General features: G+C 43.5%; 1 protein-coding gene across 9 annotated transcripts in view; it reads right to left on the bottom strand.

Annotated features, from left to right (window-relative positions):
- LOC138521540 (signal transducer and activator of transcription 5B) overlaps positions 1-25,489 on the bottom strand; it is a 1,967,228-nt gene that overhangs the window by 228,026 nt on the left and 1,713,713 nt on the right. For all 9 annotated transcript variants that reach the window (XM_069634461.1, XM_069634460.1, XM_069634455.1 and 6 more), the window contains 2 exons: positions 12,691-12,785; positions 2,969-3,099 (listed from right to left, as the gene is read on the bottom strand). In XM_069634461.1, coding sequence (XP_069490562.1) covers positions 2,969-3,099; positions 12,691-12,785 — 226 coding nt within the window. The remainder of the gene's footprint in view (positions 1-2,968; positions 3,100-12,690; positions 12,786-25,489) is intronic.

Below are 25,489 nucleotides of genomic sequence, written 5' to 3'. Positions count from 1 at the left end.
ACTGCAAGTAAAAATGATTAAAAGGTGACCTTCTCTTTTACATGGAACATAGAAATGCTGTGAAATGAAAATGACACAATATACATGTTTTGCAAAACAACCATTAGATAAGTTCTCAGGTAAGCGAGAATCTACAGACCCCATTAACATACCACTTACATCAATGCATCAATATAGGCAGAGCAGCCGTGTTTACCCAAGACAGTACCACAGACTTAAACTTCAAAAATAACATTAAATGCAAGCATTTTATTGGAAACCAAGCTCAAAGCTAGGGACACCTATTCCAGTGATGACTGGATGCATGGTACACCATTCAGTGAATTCTCAAACAGACGGCTTGAAGAGTTTGATGAACCCATGGCCTTTAAATACATTATGCCTTGGTACTAAAGAATAGATTTCCAATTGGTGCTTTCGTAGAGTTAAATAACATTTTCGTACAAAAGGTTTCTACGGATAATGATCTAGCCAACAAAAATGAGGCTCAACTGATGTACAGTAAATTATCCTTTAAAATGTGCATTCAAAGTGAGAATCAGAAATACATTAAAAACTGTAGTAGTTGAACCATTTGCCTCACTGAGAAACTGAACACAGATCTGAATCAAGCGGAAACACATTAATCTAATAAATGAATATCATGAAGCCATTTTAAAATGTAAACTATTTCCATATCTTAATAACTCCAGCATACATAAAGTGACAGAAAGATAAATGCTATCTCCGAATTCAGAATAGTCATACAAATCTGAATATTTAACGTTCACCGATCTCAATTGCCCATTTAGAGAATTACTCAAAAAATAAACATTCCACTTCATTATCAGTTTTCACTCCAAAGGATGGGGTTAGTTTGTATCTCACACATCCCCTTGTGGTACACAGAATTTAGAGGGCCAGTCGAAGTAATGAGGAGGGCATTGTTGGAGTGATAAGTGAAGGGATCCTATCACAGAGTTTGTCCAATCGAAACCGCTATGTCAAATGATGCTGCATGGGCAGTGTGCTGGGTTAGTAAGCTTTAACGCATCGGAAGAAGGAAGAGTTTTCAAAAATGCCGAAAAGCAAAAGAGCCCATCTGACAGGAGAGAAGCGCATTGGATACCAACTGGATATAGCCGATGGAGAATCTCTTTAAAAAATCCATACTGCGCATCCTGGCCATAGAGGACATAATGAAGATAACATTACCCCTGGAGCCAGAATCAATTCTATTAGGAGCCCCAATCCCGGGCATATACCCAAGATCTGGCAGAGCGGCTACCCTCTTAACTCATCTACTTCTAGCCGCTAAAATCACGGTGGCACGAACCTGGAAATCTCCGGAAGGCCCCCTGATGATCCTGAAGTGGCTGAAACTATAGCCGAGAAAATTAAAGTGGCAAGCAGAGGCCTCCTTCACCGCATCACAAACATTTGGTCGCCGGTGATAGACTACGACCAGAGCTATCCCGCTCTAACATATAAGCCACGTTCAGTGGCAAACGCTCTATTGGCCGAGAGCACAGACATGATACAACGAGCGGAAGAGCGAGAGCTGGATGATGACTGAGGGTTAAAGGGAGGAGGGCTGGCTTAAAGGAAGGGGACTAGTGGGCTTGATAAATTGCTGAGATTTAATATGCTGTAATGTATGATTCTCCCGTGTGTCGACCAAAAATAAACATGTTTAAAAAAATAAAATAAAATCCATACTGCACTGAATGCAGAGGCCTTTCCGAAAAGCAGGACCAGATTTACCTGGGAGGTTTTTTTAGGTGCAGGTGCAAAGAAGGGAGGGGAAACCTTATCTGACTGAGCTGCCTGAGGCCAGTTGGTGCCCCCACCTGTCCAAGGGCTTTAAAAGACAAACAAAAAGGGAGTACCTATGATGATGTAGGCATTTCTGTTTAGAATTAATTAAATCATAGATCGCATTTAAACCATTTTGAGAATCTGTCTAAACATATACAGCTAAAAGAAAATATAGTCCACCATATGCCTGCTTTGTGATATAGAATTAAAATTGAAACCCTAGGTAGCATCATTGTAATAGCACTTTTCTCCTCCAATTTGAAATCTCTAGAAGCTTTAGACATCACAAAATGAAATGTGGAATAAACTAGTCCTTTGATTGAGGTCTGCCAAAGTCAAGGTAATTAAAATCTATTCCTTGATGAACACAACATACAGGGGTGTTGTGAGGATGAACCCAATTGCTTAAAATTGGTTAGTGAGTTAGGCTCCACTGTCTCAGCATTCTAAAAGCAACAGACATCCTGAGAAATCCACGTATTTACAATTATTGGCAACACATCAAAATCAATTAGTGTCTTTGCCCAAGCTAAGAACAAACAGTTTGTCATAGAACCTTTTCCAACATCATAGGTTTAAATAAGCAAAAAAACTGAAGAATCATATTTTAAATTAAGCATATTTCTCTGATGCCAACACTTGTTTATGATTGCAGAGAGAATTAAGTACATTATTATGTTTTAAACTTGATTCAATTCCCTGCTGTAGATTGCTTGATTTAATGTTTGTGAAACCATCAATGTCAAGTTGTGGACCTACATAAAGCAGTATCTGTGCACATTCTCCAGAGTAGTAATTTATATTTGTTTTTCTATACAGGGATTTGTGTGCAAAGATGCAAAGCAGACTGGATATGTTATGTTAAATGAAAAGGTTAGTGAGAAACAATTGCCAGGTCACAGTGTATTCCTTTTCGCTGTAGTCTGAAGTTATTTGTAGCATTCTAAAGGTGATTTCCTCAGCATTGGACGTTAGGGGATCACCTACATTTCCTCAATGTATTATTTGAATTAAAATACAATGTTATGATTAAAACAGCATGTTTCTTGTCCCAAAATGTGGAGTGAAATTGTTGTGGTGGAGGTATTAGATCAGGGATGTTTCTACGTAATCAAAGAACCAATTATAAATGCAAATACACATTCCTTAGATATATTTACTTATAACTTACATGACTCAAATTTCCATGCTATTGTTATGCCTCCAATTTCTGAATCGCTGAACCGTAGAAGGAATGTCCCGTCTCGCTTATTCACCAGCAAATCATGTGCCTGTGTCTTATTCACAAATCCCAGGATTGCCCTGCATCAGAAATAAGAATGGAACAGAGAGAAATCATTAGCGGGCTGCAGAAACAACACACATGATTTTTTACAGTGTTTTAACTCAGACTGTACAAAGCATGTGTAAAAAGGGTGCAAGTCGCTCAGAGACAATCACAAGAATTAGACTTGATTTCTGTTCCCCCAAATTTCCTTAAAAGCATAACCCAATTTTAAAAAAAATCACAGAATTCACAGACCATGTATGCATAAGATTGAACATTTTGTCATCTAAAAGAAATGGGTTTCAATTAGTCAATAACCTACCAACTATTAGGCTGCGCTTGAAATGTAACTTTTCACATGCCAGAAAGAGGTCCCTCAAAGATCCCTCGGCCAATCCACATAGTCTACAGATATGTACAGTTTACAGGATTTTATCTAAGTTTCTAATACCTCAAAGCTGTTGAGTTAATTTAATTAGAATACCATAATCATGCGGCAGGCAGGATATAGTTGATCATGGATATTTAACCAGTATTGTTGAATGTCTTTAGCATGCATAGATGAAAAGTAAGAAAAGGTATTGGCATAATCTTTGCCAATCATAAAATGAACGTTTAAAACAAAGCCCAGTGAGAGTTATACATAGTCCACAGATATAAGTCTTAGTAAACCATTCAGATTTAGATTGTAGAGGAAAAAGATCTAAGCCTGCAATGCACAAATACTCTCAGAAAACATCTCAATCAATAATCATATCATTTGTATATAGGATTATTTCTTAAACTTAAGCAGGGACTCCAAAATGTGCCACCCCATGCCTAAAAGTCAGAGGCCTGGTTGACCACCTACTTTTGGAACATGACAACGGTACAACCTTCCTGTTTATACTTTTACCAAGGAGGGTGCACTACAATAAACATATTTTGTACTAAACCAACCCAAAGCTGTGGTTAGTTGGCTAAACTAAAGGTATTGTTATAATGTATGGGTAGGGAATTTCTTGTGCGCACTATGACACCTTGGCACTAACTGGTCAAACAAAAAGACCATTCTAAGGCAGAAAGAGGAAAGTCAGCATAGTCGGGGGGGGGGGGGGGGGGAGATGATGTGAAAAGGAGGAAAGGGCTTTTCCTACCTTCAAGGAGAAATGGAAACTAGGTACAGTTAGAAGATGACTGCTGCTAGAGCAGAGACAGTGTTCAGGAATCTTAAATAGACATTCGCACAGTCTGGATTTTAAGCAACCATTAGTCACCTAAACATTTTATCACAAATTTTCAGTCTTAACTCATTTTGTTTATAGTTTAAACTGTGATTTTACTGCCACATTACTCCTGGATTGCTGTCAAACAACTGGCGTCAGGTCTTTGAGCACTGTGTCATCGACATAAGAGACAATAGGTAAATGCTGAGAGGCTCTGAGAAGCAGTCCCGAAAGGACACTCTCCGTCAGTCTTTCTTCAGTGCTGTTGGAGTGAAGGTAGAGCCTTGCATTTAATCCGTAAGAGTCTGCGGAACGAAGAGGCTCTGAGAGGCAGTCCCGGCACTCTGGGTGAGTCAGGTGTCAGTGCTCCAGCCGCTCCATACCTGCCAATCTCTGAGAGACCATTGGTATTGTACTAACTGTGCTATCTGAGAACTCTATTTGTCTTGCTGCTCTGCTTACTATGGTACATCAAAAAGCATCCATTAGCTTCTGTCTGCTATCAAATTGAGTATTTATGCAGTTCAGGCTATCATTAGACTGCTGAGGTATCTGCGATATGCATTGTACATTTTTCCTCCCTGTAACCGCATTTCTGGTGTCCATGCAGGAGTGTGGACAGCAGAGGCGTCCATAGCCTGCCGCAGCCCGGGTGAATGAATCGGGATTGTTGTTGGATACCACTTATTTGATCTCAGCTTTTCTTCTACTTCTTATCCTGTGTGCAGGAGTGTGAACATATCTAGCCACCCTCATAGCCTGCCATAGCCGGTAAGACTATATTGGCCACACATTTAACTTTGATTATCTGCTCTTAGATTTACTGGGAAAGTTCTATCGTGGTCTGCGCCTTTGTTACGCTATTGCATCTACCTCTGAGTGTTTCTGTGGTGTGGCGTATGACCCTACTCCTTGAACGAAATCTAAAAACTCTCCAGCTTTGGACTTTCAGAAATCGGCAGAACATACTCTTTTTCCTGCAGCATTATAACTTTACATCTTGCCATCTTGGTGTTGCAATAGGTTTGCATGTGCGAGTGGGGCATCTTAGCTGTGCTCTCACCATCTGATCGTCTCATGAAATTATGGACGTTATGCTAGTGTGATTTTGTTTTTCATTGCTGCGTTCTTAAACCTGTGATTGAACGACGGTTCTGCTTCTGAGTTACTGCTTCTTTAACAGTGACTCATTTGTTGATACAGCGGTGCCTAATTACAGACTGCAGTGAATTTTATCTTGTTAAACTCCTTGGTGTGAGGAGACTTTCCTCATTATAAGTATAGGCATCTTGGGCGCACTATCATGTGTACAGTCACGCCTTTATAGGCGAGTGTGACTAAAGGTTTTTTGGGATATATATATATATTAAAAAAAAAACTTTCAACAGGTTGAGATTGGGTGGATGTGATGTGAATTCTCTCTGTCCATTCCAGCTGTGATAGAAATCAATCACATAGTCCCAGACTAAAGGAGGTCTTTATCATTGTTACTTCCCAGTGTAATTACTGATAGAAATCTATATTAATAGTCTTTCAAATTGCAAAATCTAGCACAGTGACCACTTTCAACAGGTCTATTCACATATGACATCACATTTTACAGCCCCTATATTATAACCAACTGTAATCTTGTAATTGATTTAAAATTGTTTATACTCTCTAAAGGATGTTAGTGCTTTAATCGTACTGATGGTTGTTGGCCTCTTAAGTGGCAAACGCCTCAATGGGAAAACATCCGTAAGTGTACACATTAAACTCACCCACCACTTCTAATGAACCAACAAGCATGGTATGTGTAAATGATGGGGGTACCATCTAAGAAACATACTAATTGTGATGATTATGAAAATACAATGACCACTGATTTGATATCCTCAGAGGCTACACGGGTCAAGGTTCACACACAGATTCATTTTCTGTCCCTTATGCAACCCGGCCCTCTCTCCTATTCAGTGCATGAAGTAAATGATTTAGATCCATCAGTGAATAAGTTGGGTAACAATGATTACTGCGCACTTACTAATGTTCTCAACTGTGCTGGAAATAATTTTGTGTCTGTCATTTCTATGTTGGCCTCAGTGGTCATTGCTGAATTGGGTAACAGGGTAAGCCTATCATAAGGCCCTCCTACACCAAGATCCTTATTACCTCGGTCAATAGATGAAATGTGCCTTTACACCAATGCAAGTACCAGGTCAATGGTCTTGGATGAACCACAGTTTGCAATTATGCCGAATAACTACTCTTTTACCCTTCCAGAGTCAAGCTCTCCCGTTAAACGACTTATAGTTGCACAACGGGAGAACTGCACCTCTTCAAATGTCCCTATGTATGGTCAGTGCTCTCCCAAAAAATTAGCCTTTACACTCTGACTTTTGGAGGGCATCTCCAATAAATACATCTTCGCCAAACATCAACTTATCACAAGATTCAAATACACCTGATATGTACTCATTCCCGGTTCTAACAACACTTCTAAACTTGCTGCACAATGGGCATGATGTAACTCACTATGAGATTCAGGAGTCAAGACAACCCTTGCAGATATACTGGCTAAAACGTAAAATTTGGAGGGATATAGTTTTGCGCAAGAGACCCAAATAAATACTACACTAGCAAACAATAAAAAAATGTTTTTCATCATATCTCCAAAACCTGTCAAACTGACGATATAAACACTTCTACTCACTTCTCTCAAACATCACCCTCAAGTTCTTCGCATGTTTATTCTACATCGTTGAGAGAAAATGCCATCCAGTGTTCTAATCATGTCTCAGATGACACTTTACAACTTAATGGTAAAGACTTGTGGGAAACTGTAACTAACCTGGCAAAGATTAATGTACTTGAGCAAAATATAAAAGCATTGCAAGGGTCAGCTAAGAATGATTCTCATTACAAGTCCCACTTATTAGCGACAGCTGAAGATGTCGCAAGATATGATCTGGATGCACCCAATAGTCCTTCACCTTTGACCGATTTCATTGAACAAATGGATAGAACAGATGAACAGAAAGTGATGGATAAATCTCCATCTTCACCTGTTACACAAAGGTCTATGTCACCTGAGGCATTTTTCTCTCGTAGAATTAAGTGTAAAGAGGTTAGAGCTAAGAAAAGAAGAGCTAATAGGAATAAGCAAACCACTTTGCTATCAAAAAAATCAAAAAATAGGCAACCGATTAAAATATCGGGTCATAACTCCACTATCAAAAATCTATGTAATTTGTCCAAAGATGATGAGATTATTGACATCTATCAAAAACATGAACAAAAGAAAAACCAAACAAAAAATTGTTGATGTGACTACTAGAGCTACTAACGCCAACCTTATCATCAATCAGACAAAAGAAAACAGTCATTGTCTAGGAGTTCATTCAATGCAGCAGCGGCTAATACACAGGAACAATTGTGAATTCCATCAGACTCCATGTCCTGGCCTGTTCGAACAGGAATTAAACAAACCATGACGTCTAACTTCTTTCCGATTATGGGAAAGAAATCTGTACGTGGTGATCCTGTATCCATGGTAATGACCGCCTCCATTAATGAGAAATCAGTCCCACAATCAAACATCGAGATTGAGCAAGTCTCTCAACTGTGTTGCCTTGGGTATAATCTGTGTGATATTGTTCTGTAACAATGTGGAGGAACTCGCTAACATGCAAACGTAGGCCGCTTCTCTCTCAGATGAAAACTTTGTAAATTCTCTCTATTACCAGCAATTTAATTTTACAACGTAAAAGTTGAATCTACTTTACTACATGGCCTGGATATGTGTCTTTTGGATATGAGTGAATTTTTAAACTGCATTCAGGGACGCATATGGAAACAGACTCTAGGTTTCTCAAATTCGTTGCTGAACGTGATCATCAGGCACGAATTGGGAATTTGCTCATTATCATCTAAATATTAATGTAGAGTACTAAACTATTCTAAATTCATTAATCCTCTGAGTAACTCTTTATATGAAGACCTGAATGACATATTAAGGGACACTCCTCCTCCATCTGTAACCATACATCGAGCAAGAATGCAAACCCCATTGGTTAAGATTGGTGCAGAAGAACATGAATTAATTACACGTCCAGAAAGTGTGGAAAAAAGAGCTTTACACTTACGACTGGTTGTCCACAATTAATGCATTAGGCAAATACAGCTTGCATCAGGAATATGCTTGTTTTGCATGGAAAAGATCAGAACGTTGTGTATACTTGCAATGGTTTACTTGCAACAAAGCACAAACGCTATATAAGAGGTTCAAATTCATAATTTTAGAACTAGAGAGCGGACAAAATACCGGGACCCAAAAGGTGATAGGAGGCAATAACATTACATGTCGATTCTGTTTTAATAAAAACCAAACTGAAACCCTCAAATATCTAATCAACACATGTCCCCATTTTGAATCCGTAAGGATAAAAATGTTTGGCAGAGAGAATGTTGGTCACACTGAATATTGAAGACATTTTCTCTGGATGAGATGTATGCGGGGAGAAATCTCTCGGTAGTTATTGCCCTCACCCGTTTTCTGACTGTTATCAATATGGAACTGATGCCAATTGTAACTTAGTAAAGGTGACTAAACCTAACTGTGTGGGTCAACTGCAAATATGTGATCTCATATTAGTAATGAAGTATTGTTTTGCAATTGGATGTACACAGATTGGGATATGGTAACATGGGAAACTGAGTGTAATATCTTGGCTTCAAGACATCTCTTAGATGTTTTTTTATGCAAATGTATAACTATTTGTTTTAATTAAATCAAAATTGTAATATTTTGGTAAAGGTTTTGTATGAACTAAGCACAAATAAAAAAAAAAGGTAAATGTTTGGAGCCCACTGTGAGGGGTCAGAATGAGTTTCCCTTCCTAGGAGACTAAAACTAAAGATCCGTCTGGGTCTCGCGTCAAAATCATAACCACTGTCCTTGTGTGCAAAACATTAATCTGACCTCACACTAAATAGAACAATTAGGAGTGTAAGGAAGGTGTCTCTGATGCAAGTTTGGTGAAATGGTTCAGCAAATAAATCAACAAAATACTCCTTAGATCCAAGAGTGTCCTTAAAGATGGTAAAGTGTCTCTTTCACATAACCACTGCAAGGATGGCAAAAGTGTATTTTCCCAGCATCCATTTCCTAAGGACAACAAAAAAGGTATTTTCTCAAGCAATAACTTTTTTGGGATGGCAACAGTGTTCCTTTCATTTAAGGGCTCCTTAAAGATGGCCAAGTGTCTCTTTAAAAACTATAAATGCTTATGAACAACATGCTAGTATACTCCCCTATCAGGAAGCCTCTTTTCAGTTCATCATATTTCCAGGTATACTCTCTTTCCAAGTATCTGTTCACAATATGTGTAATCTCTGTTACTTAGATGGATTACATGGTATACTCCCCAGTTAGGAATCCCTTTCTGGGGTCTAAAGATCCCCTGTAATACTCCGACAGGTATCTTCTCCCCAACTGTCTAATGCCTGATGCACTGCTTTCACCATGGTTTCTCCTTACTATTCCCAATGACTTTCCGTATACCACAGTTGCTTCACTGTATATACTTTCTTAGCTTAAGCTATTACTTTCCCCAACTTTCCCCACATTGACATTTCATATATGGAGACTTGTTCACGTTAGACCTTTTTACTCCTTCAATAATATTCATCTTTTTTTGGAAACACTTGCTGCAACTTTACCGATACCGACATCTCGTACATGGAGATTTGTTCAAGTTTAGCCTTTCAATTCCCTCATTAACATTCATTGGCTTGTGGCAACACTTGCTCCAACCTTCCCCACATTGACATCTCACATATGAGGCAATGGACAAAGTGTGTCTTTGTTTTTTGCTTATTCAAAATTCAATATGATTTCTTAAAGCTTCATGTGCCAGTCGGCATGCCCGGGGCTCTGCACGTCTATGGGCAGAATCACTGTTGTCTTGCACTGCCATCGACCAGTATCACATTGCTTTTGTGAAGTTTTTACCCCGGGATAGCGTCTTCCATGATGCAGGCCTCCTATCAACTATTCCGCTGACTCTGTGCTTGTCTGCCGGTAAGCCTGCTGCTCCAATACGTAACCATATTGCCAGTAGCTTGTTTGTTGGTGCAGGTCACTATCGGTCCTCTGGCACTGCGTGCGGCTTCCACCGTGGGCCAACACTTCTCTGGTGAGTACTGCCTGCATGCGGAAACCTGAGAACCCCTGTTCCCGCTAGCGTCGCTCTTTCTCGCCCCTCTGCTTTCTACCGAGGCTTTGCTTCCTTCTGCCTGTTTGGCTTCTCTCTCTCCGCAGAAAAAACAGACCCCATTTTTAAATGTCCCACGTAATTGAACTGCTTCACAATGACCAGCCTGCATATTCAGTTCAGTGTTCTGTCTGCTCCACATTAACTCCTTTCTCCTCTTCCGCGTACCAGTACTGGAGGTTTTATGGGAATTGGAGTCCATAACACTTAAAGGATTTTTGCTGTAATTTTGTTTGGAATTTTTTGTTAGCACAAAACCATAAGAATCAGGAGGTGTCGTATGTGTGTGTGTACATATGAGGTGAGAATATTATCCTGCATAGAATGTTTGGCAAGATGGGGTTTTAAGTTTTTATAGATGGAGGGATTTTGAATAATGACAGCATGCCATCAGGAATATAGGAATTATAGGGGACTCTTCAGATGACAGGGAAGAATACTGCGTCTCTCCCGATGGGGGGCACAACATCTCCCCCACAGCCATCTCCTCCCATGTGATCCTCCCTCATAATACCACCCCCAGGGTCAGGATCAGGTAGCAGCTACCGCCTCCTGGCCACATGGGAGGGCAACTCAGACTGGGGATCAGTGATGACTACATGGAATTGATCACACCTCACAGGTGGAAAGATTCTGATCTTACTCGAGGCTAATCTGCCATAAAGATGTCAAAGCAGTGGTACCAACACCCACCTAGCTATTAAATCCTTGCTTTGTTTTTTGTCCTCGTGTGTTATAAGATGATTTACTTTGTTTTGCAATTATTTCACAGAATTGTAAACCTTTGAACTGCTGTTTGCATTCTTGTTCTTACATTGGCCATCTTCATTGGTTTGCTATTAGTCTTCAAATGCAGTCTTGTTTGAGTAGGATTACATTTATAACACACGCATTAAAGAGGCAAAGGTCTGTTTTTGGTCTATTGTGCCAAGAAAGCCCTCCTGAGGAAGAACCTGCTCTCCACAGATGCATTCGTTAAGGTATTTCAATTGATGTATTCCCTCTTTATTATATCACAGTTTTAATTTACCACCTTCACATTCTCTCTGCTCCTTAAATGTGGCTCTCTAAACAGTCTAGACTGGTCCGTGTGTTAGATTATGTTTTCTCTTTCATGGTCTTTGTTGGCCAAATATTTTATTTAGTAGTTTTTAATGAATGTGTTTTTTCAATAATCTTTTAATTGATTTTAAAATTCATTAACATAAATATACGTGGTACAGTATTACAAATCATATAAAGGGGATCTACTCTGTACACAGTTTATTACTACGTCAATCTTTACAATGAGATCCTTTCCACTTTTTTGTCTAGTTCCCCTTTATGATGTATTTTAATGAATGTTGAGTACCATTTACATGGTACACGACCTTGCTCGTGAGTACAAATACATTCTGGGATGTTTGACAAGTTTTACTTGACATTTACTGCAAACAAACTGTGTCTGCGGTAAATGTCAAATAAAGGTTTAATTGTGTGTGGCTGGCCTCTGCGCAGCAGCATTGTGGCAAACATGAACTGAGCTTATAGTGACAGGCACCATTTTACAGACAGCTGGCAAAATGTACGTCACCCATTGCCATGGGTCAAGTGTATTACTCTTAGGACCAGTATGTAAACTAAGTTAATCGACCTGCAGGTCTAGCAGGATTTTAAATAATTTGTGAGACCTGTGTTGGCATCCCTTCCCTCATTCTCTTTGTATTTCCCATTCATGGTTGTTTTTTTAACTGGTCTGAAATGGTAACTATAGTTTCAGCCTCTTGTTGGATTTCTAATTTTGTTTTACATTTTTTTAGCAGTATGGTGTAGCTCTGTCTTAAATGCTTAGCAAGATTGAAGCAAACCAGTACAGCAACTTGGATAAAGAAGATCTAGAAATGTTGAGAACAAATTAAATCAAATACATTAGGTAGTGAGAGGGTAGTCTGTGTGCCTTCAAACTAGCCATGTAAAATGTGTGCAGTTCATCCGTAAATGCAGCATCAAAATGTAAAATATTTTACCTCTGGACCGAAACGTGGTGGTAATGTCAGACACGTCGGCATTCTAACAAATAGTGTGATGCAATCTTGCCATGCAGCGGAACAGGAGACTGGATTTGGAGACTCACTGCATACAACGAAATGCAACTTTACAAAACAGACAGCAACAGTACAAATGTTCTTACCCATCGTTCCAATGTGGCTTGAGGTGTTTCTTTAACACTTCCATGACTCCATCAAACCATTGCCAGAAGGTGTAATTCCATCCGGGTAGGTTTTCCTGCACCAGGGTGAAAAGAAGGAAGCCATTCTTACTTTGTGTTGGACATGCAACCTCTTATCAGTAAGCACAAAACAATCCAGTGGCATATAGTCCAGAGGTCTCCAGCTGCGGTGCCCTTCTTTTCACATCATGTTTCAGTAAATGTTTTAGTAGGTGCCCTAATGGAATTTTAAGGTGTGAGTATAATCAGCGGTCTCAATCGCAAACTATAAACAGGCTGCACAGGCCTATAAGCTGACCATATTCCAAGCAAAAGCAGAAAATATTAATAAGAGAATTCAACAAGCTAAGTCACAATCCAAAGAAATCTTTTCAATCCTCCAAGAATTAAAAAAATCCCCCAGCCAGTTATCTAGCACAAGAGAGCAATGTTTGTTGTCAAGCAATACATGAAGGCTTCTCCGAAAAACCCAACAAACACCAACAGGCCATCAAAGCCCAGAAAATCCTATTATCTGACACCAAGGATACGCCTTACACTGTGTCAGCCACCAAGAGTGACTCTCTGGAATCCTTCACTTTTGACAAAGTTTCTGTGACAGAGGTACTGGAGGTTATTCATAAACGTGGGCCTTCCTCCTGTCAGGGTGATCTCTTCCCCGCTAAACTATTCAAGGACTTTGCGCAGACATTAGCACCTTGGGTGGCACAATTTGTGAACCAATCCTTTGAAGAGGCATATGTGCCAGAAGCCCTCAAAGAGGCATGGGTCTCCCCACTTATTAAAAAGGAAAATCTGGATCCTTCAGTTCCTGGTAATTTAAGGCCGATTACTTATGTGCCATTCTTGCTCACAATTATTGACAGGATTGCGTACTTCAGTTTCAAAAGTTTGTAGAAACAAATAATATATTGGCCAGTGAACAATCCGGCTTCCGAGCAAAACATGGCACAGAGACAGCCCTCTTGGATCTCCAGGCAAACATTGCTGGTATTATTGAATGAGGAAACACTGCCTTACGTCTGTTACTTGATCTCTCCTCGGCATTCAATCTTATTGATCATGATCTACTTGCCGAGAGGTTGACAACAGGTGGCAGATGCTCCCCACACGCAGAAAAGTGGTTTAAATTCCTTTTGGGTCCAGGGATGGCTGCTGTGGCAAAGGGGCATTTCTTCCTCAAAACCTTGCTAACTTGTGGCATCCCACAAGGCTTATGCTTGTCCCCACTGCTATTTAATATGTTTTCAAAACTTTTGTGTGACATGCTACAAACTCTGGGTGTCTGGTTTAATAACTACGCTGACGATACCCAGCAGTTTTTGAATTGTCAGATACCTATGAAAAGGATGCGCAAAGAGCGAGGTGTTTGGCGCCATCTAAATATGAATGGCGACAAACTCTCTTGCACTTAATGAAGCCAAGACCGAACTTCTGATACTTGGCACTCCCCAGAAGAACAAGTTACTTTCTTACCTGGTAACGTTCTTTCGATGGGATGTTCCAACAACGTATTCCACATCTATGACAGGTAATCACCACACCTGTGCTGCTTTGGAAAATATTCGGCGTCTGCGTCCTGCGTCAATGACGTCAATACGCTGTCCTCAAGGGCCTCCATCGAGGCGACGTCACCAATGTTATAAGTAGGACGCACAACGCCCTTAGCCCCAGTTGTAGTTTTTTCCCCAGAACGTGTGGCACCAATCTTCTGCTAGTATGACTACAGAACGCCTTGCGGAAACGAAAGCTGCAATAGCATAAGAAATTCTGTAGAGGGGCAGGTAGGGAGGGAGCGATGTGGAATACGTTGTCGGAACATCCCAACGAAAGAACGTTACCAGGTAAGAAAGTACCTTGTTCTTCGAAGGGATTGGTTCCTCCGACGTATTCCACATCTATAACAGACTCCCAAAGCAATACCAACGTAAGGAGGTGGGAAAAGAATTTAGAATTTTAGAATGCCCAATTAAATTGCAGAATAGAGGACCACCTTGCCAAAGGCCAAATCTTGCCCATGGATAGAATCCAGGGAGTAGTGTTTTACAAAAGTATGGACAGAAGCCCACGTGGCTGCTTCACAAATGCTACGAATGGGAGCACCCCTCTGCAGGACAGTAGAGGCAGCCACACCCCACAGTAGAATGGGCCCGTAAGCCTACCTGAGGGTCTTTACCCGCCAAGCGGTAACATTCAGAAATTGTCAAGATAATCCATCTAGACAAAGTCTGTTTATTAACAGCTTGTCCCAAACGCCTTCCAGCGAATCCTACAAAGAGCTGGTCGTCCACTCTGACCGTGGACATGCATGAGATGTAGAAACTTAAAGTTCTCCTAGGATCCAACCTATGGAGCCTCTCCTCTTCCTTACCAGGATGCGGAGGAGGATGGAACACCGGAAGAATGACCTCCTGGGTTAAATGAAATTCCACACAACTTTCGGAAGAAAAGAAGGACGAACCCTAAGGACAACCCTGTCCTTATCGAACACTGAACAGTGGCTTAACGGAAAGTGCCTGCAACTCACTCACTATGCGAGCGGAAGTGACCACAACTAAAAATACAGTTTTCAAGGTCAACAGACTCAAAGGACAAGAATGTAAAGGCTCAAACACAGCTCCCATTAGGAATTTTAGAACCAGGTTCAAATCCCAACCGGGCACGTTAGTGAGCCCTTTTAGAAACTGTGAAATCAAAAAGGAATTTTAAAATAAGAACATTCCTCAGACGAGCGCTTAAAAATGGACGGCGCCGCCAGGTAACCTTTAATGGTACCCACATGCAGGCCCTTGTGGACTAACAAAAGCAAAATAGACAGAACCATAGGAATGGCACATGAAAAAGGATCCACATTCTTAACCCTGCACCAGTCGCAGAACTTCGTCCAACGGCAACGGTACAGGGACTTCGTTGCAGGCCTTCTGGCCGAAAGCAACACCTCCATCACGTCTTCAGGGAGGTCCCAATCCTTATACCTCTACCTTTCAGAAGCCAAGCATGAAGGTTGAGGGACTTGACCTCTGGATGGAGAGCCTGACCCCCCCCAACCCCTGTGAGAGCAGATCGTCTTGGTAGGGAAGACGGCGTGGAGGGCAGATGGACATGCCGAGAAGGTCTCGTTCTCCTGGCCCATGCCGGAGCAATGAGGATAATTCGGGAACTGAACCTCCGTAACCTCCGCAGCACTTGCAGAATGACGGGGACTGGAGGAAACGCATTCAGCAGTGGGAAGGACCACTCCATTACGAACGCGTCCCCTCAGGCTCCTCTTGGAGGAAATTCCCGCAAGCAGAATCTTTCACACTTCCGGTGGACACTGGTGGCAAAGAGATCCACTTGTGGGGTCCCCCAAAGGGCGAAGATCTCCAGGAGAATCTCCTGAGCCATCTCCCACCTGTGAGAGACCGTGCTCTGCCTGCTCAGAGCGTCTGCCGGTGCGTTTTCGTCCCCAGCTAGATGAACTGCCGAGATCGAAATTTCCTGCTGGATGGCCCAGAACCAGAGCTGCATCGCCTCTCTGCACAGAGGGAGAGACCCTGCCCGCCCCTTTTTGTTGAGGTAGTGCATGGTCACTGTATTGTCCGTCAGAACCAGGACATTCTTCCCCCGTACAGACGGCAGAAAAGCCTTCAGGGCTAGCCTAACGGCCCTCAACTCCAACAGATTGATATGGAGTCTGAACTCCGATGGAGACCAACGACCGTTGACTGTCAACTCGTTGGCATGAGCTCCCCATCCCGTGAGGGATGCCTCCGTCACAATCGTCACCCCCGGCCAGGGTAGCCAAAATGGAGCCCCCCCTCATCAGATTGCCTTCGACGGCCCACCGCAGAAGATCCTGGGCGACCGAGGGCGGCACCTGAACGGGATCAGACATCCTGCCGGAGGACTGTGACCACTGCATCTTGGGAGCCCACTGCAGAGATCTCATCCGCAGCCTGGCCTCTGGCACCAGGAGAATGCAGGATGCCACGAGGCCGAGCAACCTCAAGAACTCGAACGCCGGGGGACTCTCGGCATGTTGAAACTTGTTCACCATCTGCAGAATGTGATGAGCCCTCACCTGGGGTGGAAAACGCAGCCCCAGGGATGTGTCGAGCACTGCTCCGATGTACTGGAGCCGCTGGGTAGGTGTCAAGTGGGACTTCTTTAAGTTGAGGGAGAAGCCCAGCCTGTGAAGGGAGTGGTAGGTGATGGACAGATGATACAGGACTTGCTAGGGAGAGCGCGCTCTGATCAACCAATCGTCCAGGTAGGGGTAGACGTGAATCCCCCCTTTCCTGAGATACGCTGCCACCACCACCATGAGCTTGGTGAAGACCCTCGGGGCGGAGGTCAATCCAAACGCCAGGACCCGAAACTGAAAGTACGAGTCGCCAACCGTGAACCTCAGGAACTTCTTGTGCTTGGGATGTATCGGCACATGAAAGTATGCGTCCTTGAGGTCGAGACACCAACCAGTCCTGAAGTTGAAGGGCCTGGAGGACTTCAGAGAGAGTAAGTCCACGATGGGTCTAAATCCCCCGTCTTTTTCGGGATCATAAAATATGGGGAATACCATCCCTTGTTCCTCTCCGCTACAGGCACCAGTTCTATGGCGCCTTTCTCCAGCAGGGATTTGTTTTCCTGCGCAAGGAGCGGATCCGGACACTTCAAAGAGAGATTCCCTGGTGGATTGTCGTGAGGCCTCTGCCGGAAAGGAAGACAGTAGCCGTGGGCTATGATCTCCAGAACCCACACATCTGAAGTAATGCACGCCATTCTACCAGATGCTGCGCCAGCCTTCCCCCAACCGGTGAAGCATGGGCCTCATGACTGAGCAGAAGCGGCTGCGGCGTTGCCTGAGGGAAAGAGGCAACTGCCCGAGCGGCTTTGGCACCTCGAATACCTTGTTTTCCACCTCTGGTACTCCTACGTTGGCCCCTTTGACTGCCCGCTCCCCTCGATCTACTAAAAGACGAGTAGTATCAAAAGACTTTGCTGCAGCCTTTGAGGTCTGCAACCTCTCAAGGCTCTCGTCAGCCTTGCTGCCAAAAAGATGGACACCATCAAAGGGCATGTTGAGAAGCCGGGCTTGTACGTCAGGAGCAAACCCCGACTTCCGCAACCACGCAAATCTGCGCATCACGGTGCTCGCCGCCATGGACCGGCTGACACAGTCTGCCATGTCCAGACCCGACTGAACGAATTCACACAAGGCATCCTTGCCATCCTGAACGAGGGTAAGAAAACCATCCCATTCCACCCCTTCGGGAATATATTCAGCCGCCAAAGACACAATTCCACAGAGTGTGAATGAAACGTGCTAAGGCACACACGGAGTTGGCTGCCTGTAAAGCCAAACCCCCTGAAGAAAACACTTTCTTCGCCCAGCCATCAAAACGTTTGTCGTCCCTATCAGGAGGGATGGTTGGGTACGACGCCTGCTTTGCTGGGGCCGTAACCGCCTGCACCACCAAACTCTCCGGAGTAGGGTGCGTAGTCAAGTAGCAGGGGTCGCTACTGGCTGAACGGTATTTTTTCAGCAACGACTTGCTCACTGCCGGGAGACTCTCCAGAACAGGCCAAGCCGCCGCCCCTTCTTTGCAAGGCCATATGGAACAGCAGTACCGGGTCAGTTGGTGGACCTTGGTCCAAGATATCTGTCAGGTCATCCTGCAGAAAATCTACTGGTGGCGCCGACCACCCCAAGTACTCTGCAACCCTCGACATGAGTCGCCTGTATGAAGATTCAGCATGCGTACCAGGCTCAGGCCTGCCAAACTCAACCTCCGGGGAGGTATCAAGACCACTGCCGTCGTGCAAAGACTGACACAGGTCTTCCAACTGGCTATGACCAGATAACAGGTCATCAGGAACCAAACCTTCCTCAGACCCTTCATCCATCTCCGAGATGTAATCCAGAGACTGGAAAAAATCCCAGGATGAGGGCACAGAAAAAGGCTCAAATACAGGCCTTACCGACTTCTTCAGGGCCTTCCTCGGAGTTTCCACCGATACACGGGTACCTCCGGTAAAGACTCCAAAAAAGGTGTCGAGGGCGTCGACAGAATCGCGTTGAGCATGCCGCCGATGGCTTCAACACAGGCCTCGAGGTCGGAGACCCGAGCGTGTCCTTCGACGGACTCGGTGCCGATGACTTCCTCGGAGGCGGAGCCTCGAGACAGTCCCTCGATGGACATGGCGCTGATGGCGTCAACATCTTCTTCGAAGACCTCACAGGCTCTGACAGTCTCCAGGGCGTCGAGGACCGGGACCTGGAGCGGGCATGACTAGAGCGATCCACCTTGTCCGATCGGGACCTCCAAGGCACCCGATGATCGCGCCTACCACCCAAGCCCAAAGGCGTGCAAGCGGTGGCCTTAGCACGTTCCCTGCCGGCTTCTTTCGAAGGCGCAGACGGAAACGGAGCCCTGCGATTGAAAAATCGCCAACATCTCCGTACAAAATGCATCCCATTCCGCAGGAGAAGAGTGCTTGTTGGGACAAGCAATCCGCCGACGGGCGGAGTCCTTGGACGAGGAAGGCGACCGGTGACGGCGCTTCCACGAGTGCCTCGAAGAGGCAGAGGAATGGCGGGAACCACTCCGGGACCGAGACCCCCCTGGACTTTATGCCGATGACCTGGAGAGTCGCCTCTCGAATCGTCGGTCGAAAGCCCCGTGGATTTCGACTTTCAGGGCTTGGAGACCCTACCGACAGAAAGCTTCTTCTTCCGTTCCCGCAAGGCCTTCGATGTTAACGACTGGCAATCGTCACAGTCATCCGTGTCGTGGACCTCACCGAGGCACCAGAGGCAGCCATTGTGCGGGTCCGTAAATTACATCTTGGAACCGCAGTCCTGACACTTCTTGAATCCCGACCGCGGGGTGCAAGAAGACGAAGACATGATATCTTCTCAACAAACACGTTTGGAAGAAGCGATAGAATAACTCAGAAGAACCGAAGCGCGCCGAGATCTCCGAAGCGAACATGTTCGCAGAAAAAAATGGAACTGAGGCTAAGGGCGTAGTGCATCCTACTTATAACATCCTGTGACGTCGGCTCGATGGATGCCCTCGAGGACAGCGTATCGACGTCATCGACGCAGGACGCAGAGGTTGAACATTTTCTGAAGCAGCATAGCTGTGGTGATTACCAGTCACAGATGTGGATTACGTCAGAGGAACCAATCCCTTCGAAAATGAAAACACTGAATAACCAATATAGAAAATTTCAAACTAAAAACAGCTATATTGAAGTCCTAGACCAGGTTAAAACATTGGGTATCTTCATGGACTCGCACCTCTCATTCAAGAGATATGTGTCATACCTGATATCAACCTGTGCGTTCTATTCTAATCTGATATGGCAAATTAGACCCTACCTACCTGAGCAAAACCTAGCCTTGATTGCAGGGGCCATAATTAACTCAAAATTAGACTATTGCAATAGTCTGTTGATGGGCACACCTAAGAGCAATGTCACAAAATTGCAAACCATACAAAACGGAACGGTCAGGGCAGTCTTTGGAATGAGCCGATGTGAAAAAAATCTTAGCAGCCAGGAGAAAGCTTCATTAGCTCCCAGTTAAACAAAGGATTAAATTCAAGGGTGCCCTGATGGTCTATAAATGTTTGGCTGGCTCTGCGTCTAGCTATCTCGTCAAAAAGAATAATGAAAGCTCCCTTCAGAAGAGACCTTCGTTCAAACAATCACCATGATTTATTTCAACCACAACAAAATCTCAACAGAGTAGGAGGTACACGTTTTGCCTTTTGGGCACCAATGATTTGGAACTCTATGCCCCCTTTGAATAAAAATAGTGTGCCCTTACTGTTTTCAAGAAACTACTCAAGACACCCCTGTTTGATGAAGGAGAAAACTAATATCTTGCCAACCATCTCCATGTGCTACAAACCTCTGCAGTACTACCTTATATGTTTTCTGTTTGTTTCTGTGAGCACACTGAGGCCTATGGGCGATTTTGCGCTATACAAAAACCATAATAGATAGATAGACATACTTTGCTGACTGTAGAGCGCATTATGACACAATAAAACCACCTCACATGAATAAGGAGCAGGGATGGAATCTTTTGGGCTGCAGGTTGACGGCATGAACACCAGTGTGTCCAAAGATTAGCACTGAAAGGTCCCACAGCTAGCCAGCCACAGTGGAGACAATGGTCATGAAACAGAAGTGAATGTGCTCCGAATGAGACTCAGAGGCATGAAAAATGGTGATCTGGGCAGATTGTAGACAAGGAAAACCTTTTAATAACATCATTTGGGAGGGGTTGTATGTTATAAATGAGAAGAACAAGTTACTTACCCCTGGTAACGTTCTTTCGATTGGATGTTCCTCCCACGTATTACTCATCACCAGTATATGTAGCACGCGCATCACCCATTGGCTTCAGGGCTGTTTTTCCCTTTTTTAAAGGAATTGCTAGCAACAGTATTCAACCGTAATAGACTCTAAAAGAGCATAAGGGTCAAAACATGTACATTCTACAGTGCGGTAGGTTGGGAGGGGCGATGAGGAATATGTGGGAGGAACAGCAAATCAAAAGAAAGTTACCAGGGGTAAGCAACTTGTTCTTCGAATGGATTGTGTCCTCCCACGTATTCTTCATCTTTTGATAGACTCCTAAAGCAGTATCGGTCTTGGAGGTGGGAGTAAGAATTTAGACCCGTCCTTAAAATGCATCATGGACTGAATGAAGGACAGAGGATAGTACAGGGGCAATGCGCTGGTCTTGCAAGACCACGCAGAACAACAGAGGTTTGAATCCCGGATCCACGCTAACAAACGGAACACAGTTAAGGGAGGCGTTAAAACAACAACAAAATATATGGACTGCCTTCCCAAATCCTCCTTCCTGAGTGGAAGTTGAGTCCAGACAATAATGTTTTACAAAAGTATGGATAGTAGACCACGTGGCTACTGTCAGATGTCCTTAATTGGCACCCCTCACTGTAGAGCAGAAGATGTTGCCATGCCCCTCATAGAATGGGCCCTCAGACCCTCCGGAGGATCTTTACCAGCCAGTCTATAACATTTCCCAATAGCCACAATAATCCACCTGGATAGGGTTGGTTTTGTTACTGCCAAACTTATGACCTGTATAACCAATACATGATTAATCATCTTGGCGAATTTTAGACATTTGTGAGATATAGAAACTGAGAGCCCTTCTTGGGTCCAATCTATGGAACCTCTTCTCCTCCTTTGCAGGAGGAGGCAGGTAAAAAGTTGGTAAAATGATGTTTTGAGACAAATGGAAGTCGGAGACTATCTTTGGCAGTAAAGAAATTTTCACTTTAAGAACCACTTTGTCCTTATAGAATATAGTGAATGGAGATTTACAACAAAGTGTCTGCAACTCGTTCACCCTGCGGGCTGATGTTATTGCCACTAGCAAAATGGTTTTTAATGTTAGCAGTCTTAATGGGCATGAATGCAGAGGTTCAAATGGAATGCATGTTAGACATTTTAGTACAAGATTTAAATCCCATAGAGGAACCTGCAAAGGAGTAGGTGGAAATACATTAGTGAGTCGCTTAAGAAATTGTACGATTGATGGGATTTTAAAGTAGGAAGTTTGTTTGTTTTGTTTATTTATTTGTAATGCGCACCAGACCCGGGGGTATCAGGGTGCAAGCTACAGAAAAAGGTTACAAGATTACTTTTAGCTTAACGGTAAGTAAGTTACAAAGTTACATGAGCAAAGGGTATATACCGCTCCCTAATACAAAACAATTTAGGGATTGGTAATCATGCTAGACATACAGGCAAATTATATTAATCACAAAATGCATACATATATGTAAATAGAGTCAATCAGTAATTACATATTTACAGTAAATGGTACCATAACTAAGATCGTAAGCGATTAATCGCTCCTGAAATCCAGTCAGATCTGTAGGTGAAACAGAATAAGGACTGGTGCAGGATGGGCACAAATGTGGTTAGTGGTTGTTTTCCCTGTGCCAATTAATGGCATTATACCCGAGTTAATGTTTGGTCTACCCTCAAGGTAGGATGGAGGGAGTGCCATAGCTGTGCTGCTTTGACAGGGAAGCTACCCCCGCCTGCTTTAGTTAATTTGAATCGGAGTACGATTAGACAGTTGGCATTGGCAGTTCTGGTGGGATGATCAGATGTTTTTCTGGTAACTCTCTCTACAAGGTAATGAGGAGCAGTGTTGTTGAAGCATTTGTGGATAAGCAACACCGTTTTTAGGCGGATTTTGACGTTAATGGTTAGCCATTTGGTGTGTCGTCTTGCTACTGAGATGTGATCTGTTCTGGCAATGCCCAAGGCTGTTCTCAGGGCATCATTCTGTAAGATTTTAATCTTATTTAGAATATGTTTACTGGCACCCAGATATAGGGCACTGCAGTAATCTAGCTTGGACAGAATTAATGCTCGGGCTAGAGTAATACAGCTATCTTTAGATAAGAAAAGCTTACCAACTCTAATTAGCTTGCAGGTATAGGCCATGGCCCAAGCCATGGCATTAACCTGCTTGGCCAAGGTTAGGGTTGAGTCTAGGTAGAAACCCAGGGTTTTTACCTCTTTAGCGACTTGTATGATGTTCCATCTATGTTGAAGGATGAGTAGTTGGGGCCGAGTTTATTGAGGTTAGCTGTAGTCCCTAGGATAAGTAGCTCAGTTTTGTCATCATTCAGGCATAGTCTGTGGGCGGCCATCCATGCCTGAATGATGAGGTACATTTTATTTACTAAGCCAAAATCCTTATCATAATCCCCAGAAAGCGGTATTAGGAGCTGGCCGTCATCGGCATAATTAGTGTATGTGACACCCAGGTGGTCCAGATCATCGAATAGAGGCTTAGTAAAGATATTATACAATGTAGGCGAGACACAGGATCCAGTAGGTGAAATGACTCTCATAGCCCTATTACTCAGAAAGGATTGAATCCAGCGGATGGCATCCTGGGTGAAATGGGCCGTTGAGGTGGTTACATAGAACTAAGTTGTCAACCAAGTCAAAAGCAGCTGAAAGATCGAGGAGGAGTAACAGTGCTGTGTTCCCCTAGTCCCCGAGTTTGTCAATCTGTGTTTTGAGATCGATCAGCACTGTTTCAGTACTGTGTTGAGGCCTGAATCGAGATTGGCGGGTTCCCAAAAGCTGATTAGACTCCAAGTAATCCTGAATCTGGAAATAGGCCACACGGTCTAGTATTTAAGCAAAAAAGGCACTGTCGTAATAGGCCTGTAGTTCGTGGGGATGGAGGGATCAAGTGATTGTTTTTTAAGGAGGGGGGAGGACCCAGGACTCCTTTAGGTTATTTGGGATGGTACCTGTTGCAAAAGAGGGATCAATTAGTTTTGTTATGAAGGGTGAGAGGTCTCTCGCAGCGTCTTTGATGATTTGGGCTGGTAATTTGTCAACCTGGCAGTTAAACGGTTTGAGGGAGAGTATGATTTTTTCAACCTCAAGGATGGTGACTTTGGAGAAGCTAAAGCGTTTTGCAGACTTGGTGCCCAGAGTAGGGGTGCTGGCAGGTATGGCTAAATTGGGCAAGTCGGCTTTTTCTTACCAATCTTGGTTTGGAGCAAAGTGATTTTATTCATTAGTGCGTTCTGAATATCTGAACACCAAAGTTCATCTTTCACGCAATTGTCTGCGAGGGGGGCTTCCAATTCTTTTAGTATAACGAAAAGTTCCCTTGTGCTGTATTTGGCCTGATGGATTCTATTGTTGTAAGTTTCCTGTTTGGCCTTAATTATTTCTTTTTTATATTGAGCTGATATGGTAGCCAGAATGATTTTATTTTCCTCGTTGGGTAGGTGTTTCCATGTGGCTTCACATTTTCTTTTTTCAGCTCTCAATATTTTGAGGTGGGGAGTGAACCAGGAGTTCAAGTGAGCTCTTGGTTTACTCTTCCTCATTTTTAGTGGGGCGATCCTATCCAAGGCTTTAGTCATCACGTTGTTGTATTTGTTTACCAAGGTAGCTGGGTCAGAGGTATCCGAAAGTGAATTAAGAGTGGGTATGATCAGTGGCATAAGTTTGTCCACTGTAATGTTCTTTTTGTTCCCGGTGAGGATGGGTTGAGCTACTGGCGTGTGTGAAGTGGTAATGGTTTTGCCTGCCAAGGTAAAGGAGAGGAGGGCATGGTCAGTCCAAAATTGAGGCGTTATGGAGGTAATAGAGGCAGTGCAGTTAAGGTCAGCGTCCCAGTATAGGATCCTGCCATTATTGTGTGTAGGTGATGCAACTCTTTGGGTGAAGCCAAGTCCTGTGAACATGTTGGATATAACGGTGGCTTGCTGATCAACGGGGTCGTTGAGTCCCAGATTAAAATCTCCTAATACTAATATTTGAGATGTAGTTTTCAGGTTGTCTGATAGGATTATAGAGATATCCTCCTCAAAGGTGCCAAGGGTGCATGGCGGCCTATAGATAAGATGGATAGGGGATGTTTGAGAGTCAGAGGGGGAGAGTTTTGCGGTATGTGCTTCGCAAGATTTAAAATTAAGTGGAGGGGCTAGTCTCACGGATAGGGTGGCTTTAGCTATAATAGCAATAACTCTGCCTCTGGTGTTAGCCCTATCAGCTCTAAGTATAATATAATTATCGGGGACTGCGAGCATAAGGGCAGGGCCTGCGGCTACGTGTAGCCATGACTCTGCAATGGCCAGAAAATCGGAGTCTTCAGTGCAGAATAAATCAGCTATTTCTGTGGCGTGTGCCACAAAAGATCTAGCGTTGATAAGAGCACACTTGATGTCCGGAAAGTTATGGG

Source organism: Ambystoma mexicanum, chromosome 13, assembly GCF_040938575.1.
Source record: "Ambystoma mexicanum isolate Mex_15411 chromosome 13, UKY_AmexF1_1, whole genome shotgun sequence".
NCBI lineage: Eukaryota > Metazoa > Chordata > Amphibia > Caudata > Ambystomatidae > Ambystoma > Ambystoma mexicanum.
This window is presented reverse-complemented; position numbering and strand designations above follow the sequence as displayed.